This window comes from Prosopis cineraria, unplaced genomic scaffold (genome assembly GCF_029017545.1).
Source record: "Prosopis cineraria cultivar Desert tree isolate PC_DT_omini unplaced genomic scaffold, ASM2901754v1 PC6, whole genome shotgun sequence".
NCBI classification, from domain to species: domain Eukaryota; kingdom Viridiplantae; phylum Streptophyta; class Magnoliopsida; order Fabales; family Fabaceae; genus Prosopis; species Prosopis cineraria.
The window spans coordinates 33,249,044-33,256,365 of NW_026555337.1; the positions used below are offsets into that span (position 1 = coordinate 33,249,044).

General features: G+C 32.1%; 1 protein-coding gene and 1 non-coding gene across 2 annotated transcripts; both read left to right on the forward strand.

Annotated features, from left to right (window-relative positions):
- Window positions 1-282: 282 nt before the first annotated feature.
- Window positions 283-356, forward strand: TRNAN-GUU (transfer RNA asparagine (anticodon GUU)). Its single transcript has one exon. It is a non-coding gene; the product is annotated as a tRNA-Asn (tRNA).
- Window positions 357-560: 204 nt separating this feature from the next.
- Window positions 561-6,561, forward strand: LOC129314248 (thioredoxin-like protein CITRX, chloroplastic). The gene is made up of 4 exons (XM_054957622.1): window positions 561-870; window positions 1,471-1,593; window positions 4,092-4,172; window positions 6,253-6,561. Exons 1-4 carry the CDS (start codon window positions 613-615, stop codon window positions 6,367-6,369), a joined length of 579 nt encoding a protein of 192 aa, XP_054813597.1. The 5' UTR covers window positions 561-612; the 3' UTR covers window positions 6,370-6,561.
- The last annotated feature ends 761 nt before the right edge of the window (window positions 6,562-7,322 follow it).

A 7,322-nucleotide genomic window follows, 5' to 3' on the forward strand; every position in this document is an offset into this window, starting at 1 on the left:
AAGAAAAAAAACTAATAAACGAAGCGAAACAAAATAAGACCTTATATTTAATACCGAATCAAAAGTTTTAAATAAGCCTTTTATTTAAAATTGGACCTAGTAAGTATATTTTTGCAAATGATTGAGCTTTCTATCACATATTAACTACATGCTTACATTGGTGACTAATGATTGATGGGGTGTATAGAAATATAACAAAAAAAAATAAATAAAATTTTGTATAAAAATATAACAAAATTTAAGGTATAATAATAACGTCTTGTTAAACAACGAACCAAACAAGCTGGAATAGCTCAGTTGGTTAGAGCGTGTGGCTGTTAACCACAAGGTCGGAGGTTCGAGCCCTCCTTCTAGCGTTTCATGTTTTATTCTATTTCAATGTTTTTAATGCAGCATGGGTCTTCCTGCTAATTATTGGTATGGAATCCAATTAAAGCATGGGCTTTTTAGGCCCAAAGTGATAAAGATATAATTTAAAAAATCTGGCCTTTCTTTTTTTAAAGAAACCAAAAAAAAAAAAATGTTCGTATGAGAGATAGTCTCTTCTAGTTACCGGAACGACTCAACACTTGCAGAAGAGTTGCCGGGCCTCTTCTCTCCAGCTTCACTCCAATGGCTCTTCTTCATTCCTATATACCTCACAGTCATCGGAGCTTAGCCACACTCTCACCCTTCACTACTTTCACTTTCAAATCGAAACCCTTTTGCATTTCCTTCGCTAATCCTTGTTCTTCCTCCATAACCCATCAACGTTATCCACTCTTCACCTCCGACGATAGAGATAGGCTTCTTTCTCTCTCCACCACAATCCCCAGAAAGTTGCTCTGTAAACCACCTCAAGGAAAATTTGTCAGAGAGGACTATCTTGTGGTATGCTTTACTCTCACTTCTTTTTGTCATGGCAAACAAGGCTAGGCTTTCAATTTTGCTGTTTTCTAGGTTTTATAACCTGAATTTCTTTTCCTGGATTTTGTGTTTTTCCGGGGCATTAGTGGTTGGTTCCTGATAAGAATTTCGGGAAAGAAATGAATTTCTTTTGGTTCTGTTTAAAGATTAAAGTTCGAATTCTGTTAATTATTATTATTTTTTCTTTTGGGGGGGAGGGGGAGCCATTTTAAACAAGTTAATATGAATGCTCTATCTAAATATAAGTAATTATTCTTAATAGATTAGGGTGTACAATTAAAATTTGTTAAGAATGACTGTCATTTTAGATGTAGAGAATCAGAAGGCTAAGGAGTAAATGTCCATTTCTCTTGTTTTCCGGCTATAATGGGCTGAGTTTTTCCCCTTTACAATCTTATGAAGGAAGTCAGAAAAGGGATAAATGAGAAAGTGTCTTTTTCTAAGGCTTTTTTAAAAATAAAAATTGGGCTTTGCTGGGTTTTTCCTTCATTATATTATTATTTGCGAAAGACATTGAAGTTTGGTGTCGTGGTGATGCTATTAGTTATCAATTTGGCTGTGCAGAAAAAGTTGTCAGCTGAGGAAATTCAAGAGTTGGTGAGGGGAGAAAGAAATGTGCCTCTTATTATTGATTTCTATGCAACATGGTGTGGACCTTGTATCTTAATGGCTCAAGAACTCGAAATGGTATGTGCTTGACTGATTCTATTGGTGCTTAAGTTTCACTAACATGACTTTGAGAATGTGTTTGCATTGCTCTGAACCATGAGTTTCCATTCTGACGTGGATTTAATTGAGCAAACTGACAAAATACAGTTTTATCCATGTTTTTATTGAAGTAGATATCCTGTTCCTATGTGATACATGAGAAAAGTTTCTTGAAGATTGCACTCATCTTTCTAACATTTGACCCTTATTGAAACGTGGAGAGATATTGAAGACATGAAAACAAAACTATCCAAAACCCAATAAAATGTATGGAGAAAGATTGGAAAAAGGTTGGACAGAGGCCATGAGGAGCCTGATTGTTCGAATCAAAAGGATACCAGAAACCCAATTCATAAAGAAATGCTGAAAAGATGTTGAAACAAGTGGCCACTGTTTCAGAATTATTCCTGCAAATGAAATATTTGCTGAGGGAAAGAACTGTCTTCGGCCTGCGTATCTACAGATGCCAGGAGTATTAATTCTGTTGATTGACACAAATGACTTTCCTATAAAGGAGTTGTTGATTTCCAATTAGGCTTAAAATGAAGTGTTGAGGAATGTGAAATAAGACTTGCATGGATAGACGCCTTAAGGATCCAGAGAGTCAAAGACTAAACTCTTTAATCTGACATGAGGTAGGATGAACAGAACAGATTTTTCTCCGTCCATGTCAATTAGAAGGTTGAAGGATTTCCAATGACAAGAAAAGTTTGAGGAAGGTCCATTTCCTTGTGCAGACTAAAGACATTGGACTGTTGATTTATCAAAGAAAACAGTTATAAACTTGGAAATTAAGTTCTCCACCACACCCAATATGGCCCGTCACACATGAGATTGGAATTGGGTTAGAATTTTCATGCATAATCTTTATCCCTAATGTTCGTGCTACCATTTGGTGGATAACGTGTTTGGTTAAGATCCTTAGGGATGATTTATAAGATGATATTAATCTAACCCTTAAGAGAAATAACTAGAGGTTAAGATCCTTAGGGATGATTTATAAGATGATATTAATCTAACCCTTAAGAGAAATAACTAGAGCAATGTGGCAAGGACCATTTGACATGTAACAGTGAGCACATGATAATCAACTCAAAACTTAAATTGCGCCTATGCTGTGTCTTTTCTGAAACCCAAACTTAACTCTTATGCAGAGCTTCTTTCCTGTTCTGGTTTTATTGATGTTGAGAGTGATCTTGAAAACTCAACCAGCATAGCCTGATTCTAATACACATGCATTAGGTGATGAATCATTCAATATGTTGAGATATATTGGAAGAAGTTCTATGATTTTCTGAAGGCGATAATAACAAGTTAATTCTCTTGTTGGGGGATATGCTTCCTCTCCCATTAGGTCATGAGCCCATAGTTAATTTAGTTCTAACTTCCAACTACTGTGTGTAACACCTTAGAGCTGTAATTCTAAACCTGGGTTTTTTTTTTGGTGGCCTGATTGATAAATGTGATTTGTACCATCATAATTCTGTATAAAATCTTTGAAATTTTGATTCCCAAAATGGTAATTCTTTGTTCAATGCATTATGAACCATAAATATCTAGTATCCTATTGTTTTTGTATTTGATACCCAGCTGACCCCTTAACTTCAGCTTTAGAGGATTATGAATTCAAGTAGAGTAGTTTTATAGGATTATGAATTCTTGCAAAATATTTTGAATTCCAAGTAGACACGACAACTAGAGTAGTTTTAGAGGATCTGATCACGCATCCAAAAGATAATTAAACAATAAGAGGAGCTCCAGTGAATTTTGATTTAGGAAGGGAAAATCAAGATAGTGAAAATATTTTTAATGTATTAAAAAAAATACTAGAAGGCAGTGGGTACAACTTTGCAGGCTACTGTACTAGCAAAATCATTATGAGTGTTAACTATATCTATGAATAAATATTAGCCACAAGAGCCATCAAAGGTTGGTCCAATTAGTAAAGATTTGGCCCATAATTCACAAGGTCGTGGGTTTAGGGCATGCTCTGGTCGTAGTGAGCTTTTGGAAGGTTGGGATCCAACTCACTTAAACTTTCTTATACCAAAAAAAATAAAAGGGTATTAGCCAAAAGAAAAAATTACTATTTTGTTTCTTCATCATTGAGGTGAAGAAATGAGCTTATTGTAAAATCATGTTGGTGCAGTTTTATTGTTCCTCTAATAGCCATGACCGCACTAACCAATCTTCTGAATTCTGATATTGCAATCATTGAACTAGTCATGATCCAGAGCAATGAATCAGTTCTACAATTTTTTGGTTTACATTTTTATAGATAACTGCCATATATTTTTTTTCAAGTTTATTGACTTTATGGAATGACAAGCATTACATACTTTCGTCTGAATATAATAGAAAACCATTATTTCAGTCACCTGTGTGGTTCCTGTTTCTACAGTATCTTCCCATGTTTGCCATTGGTGATCAATTTGGGAGCTGAGAAATAAATCTTAATTGGATTTCATTTTCTGCAGCTTGCGGTTGAATATGAGAACAATGCAATAATTGTTAAGGTTGATACAGATGATGAGTATGAATTTGCACGTGACATGCAGGTAATATGCCAATTTATGTGTAACGTCAATTGTTACATGTATATGCAGTTGGTAAAGATCACTAACCTGGCTGTATAACTTTTTGAAATGACTCATTAACCTGGCTGATTATCCAAAATAGCTAAGATTAAATTAATTACTTAATAAAGATCACTTTTCTTCTAATTCGGATAAAACTTCTTGATTTAAACACCCTAAAATATTTCTTTTTCTCAATCAAAATGGTCCTGCTGTTAGGCATAGTGACGGTCACTTGATAGATTTGCTGATGTGGCATAGACAGGAGCTCACATCGCGTGAATTTATTATGATTTGGGCTCGCCCAAGTGTCATTTCCCTCCTTTAGATGTCATCTTTTTTATTTTATTTTATTTTATTTTTTGGTTACAGTCGGAAGGTTTTCTAGATCTTTACTCATACCCTACCGCACCCTTGGCTAGCTTCATAGGAATAATGGCATTATTTAGACACAATTGATGGCAAACATGTTTATTATTTTAGAAGGAAAAAAATTGATCTTAAATGAGACATCACTTTGTGCTGGCTCATTTGGTTGTAATTTTTTCAAGAAGTTTCGATTTCATGGGAAAATTGACATTTACTCTAATTCGGGTCAAAAATGGCTCTCTCTCTCTCTTCGTTTAATAAATAAAAGTCATTTGTAGGGGCTCATCAAGATTAGGATAAACCATAACTCAGAATATTTATAGAAGCATTTATAGATTTATGGATTATTTACTAACCAGGTTCTCACATTGATTGTGAGATTTGAAACACTACATCCTTGGTAGGGTTTAATTGTAGTTTTATTAACCAGATCAACTTTCATTGGTTGTTTTTGTTTCTACCATACTAACAAGTTTGTTAAGTGGTCTCAACTTTGTGAGCTATTTTGATTAAGGGAAATGCTTAAAGAAGCTAAATTGAGAATTCTTACTTTTGAAGGATCAAATTAAGAGGAGAGAAATCTTTTTGACCAATCTCACTAAATAATAAAGTAAACAATTCCATGACATTGCTGTAAACAATTTTGTCACAAACTTAAAAATGTCTAATGCCGTTGTTAATTACTCCTTTAAGATAATATCCCCACAATGGGGTTGCATGCATTTGTCATCTCTATATTTTTATTTGGAAAAAATTAATCATTTGGTCTTATAGTTTTGAATTAGTTACTCGATTATTGAATCAATACAACCCAATCACAATAGTTTTGTGTTGGTTGAAATCCAATCCATCAACCTTGACCCTCTGCAGCTCAATTCTTATAATTTTAACCATTTAAAATGTTACTCCTTATATTTTAGGAAATAAAATTATAAGGATTAAAGTTATTGGTTAAAGTGTAAATTTGGTCCTTTAATTTTATATAAGAATTCAATTTGGTTCTTTATATTTATAAAGTATATTTTAAGTCCTCTAACCCTAACACTGTTAGCTTCAAATGATTATTTTTTGTACCAATTATTATTATTTTTAAAAAATTAAACTTAATAGATTAACATTTGAGAATATGTTTTTTATCTGAAAGTCTGATGCAGGAATTTCTTCTTGATAAAACTTAAGTGTTGGAGGTAAATGATTGAAAACATATTTTATAAAATTAAGAGATCAAAATGAAATATTAAAAAGACACTCTTATGATTATATTTTTGTACTAATCATTGTCTTGTTTGAAAAATTAAATTTAATATGTCAACATTTGAAAATTTTTTTAATATTTAAAAATTTAATGAAGGAATTTCTTCTTGATGAAACTAATCATGTTAGATGTAAAATGATTGAAAAGATATTTTATAAAATTAAGAGATCAAAATGAAATACTGTGTAAAGTTAAAAGATTAGATGTGTACTTTACCTAAAGTTTTTTAAGCTCAAGAACAAATGTTAAACTAGCTAAAACCATTACAGTTGAGTTGTATTGAGTTAAAGTTTAGTAATTAAATTATGGCTAGATGAAAATTATAAGAATTAAATGATTGATTTTCACTTTCATTTTATACTTTCTATCACATCTACTAAACTCTTGAAAAAGAAAGGTTCAGCTGAAATAACAGTGGGATTGATGATTATGTTTCAGGTTCGAGGATTGCCTACACTGTTCTTCATAAGTCCTGATCCAAATAAAGAAGCGATTCGAACCGAAGGACTGATCCCAATACAGATGATGCGAGATATCATTGACAAGGAGATGTGAAACAAGATTTTCAATGTCATGTGAATTCTGTTGTAATATTGTTAGCTTCTTTAGGACATATTTGAATGTATGAATGAATTGAATCAAACCCTTTTTTTCTGTCCTGAATTGCATGTGGACGCTTGGAAGCCATCATGGTTTTTCTTCTTTTGTAAAAGAAATATATTTAATCCGCCGAATTAGTTTGATTTTTTTTTTTCCTCTTCAATTTAGTGATTAGTCAACCTTGAATTTACATTTGATTCATCGAACATGGTTGTGGTTGTTGTCTTTACATTGTCATGGGATGGGTGGGGAGTTGAGCTTCTATGGTTTAATATTTTTTTTTTTAAATTTTCCGAAGGATTACATTTTTTTTAGCAATCCAAAGGGGCAAATTTAATTCCCAAACTTTAGTGAAGCTTCTGTTTGGTCAACAATTATTTTGGTTGCCAATTATTGTTATTTTTTAAAAAATTTCATAGGTTAATATTTAAGAATGTTTTATTTATATTTAAAAGTTTAATGTCAACATTTTTTTTTTGGTTATAAAACTAACGTTGGTATGGTTGGAGAACTAAAATCATACTATGTCAAATTAAAGAACTAACATGAAATTATGTGAATTTAAATGATTATACATGTAACTAATAAATGTTGGTCAATTAATAAGAATTTCGCCTATGACTTGTAAAGTCATTAATTCAAATTTTGTTGATGTGATAATTTTGTTGATAAGCTATTTGTAAATATTAAAATCTTATTGATGTGAGATTCTCTTTTGTAAATAATTTATAAGTGTTTCTGTAAATATTTTTAAATCTAAAAATATATCCGGACCCTAATGAGCTTTCAAAACTTAATTCACTTCAATTTCTTTAGATAAAAGAAGTCAAAGATGCAATTTTGTTCCCTCCCCCCCATATTTTCAAGAGGTAATCTGGTTTCCAGATGAAAAAGGACAATAGAATAAA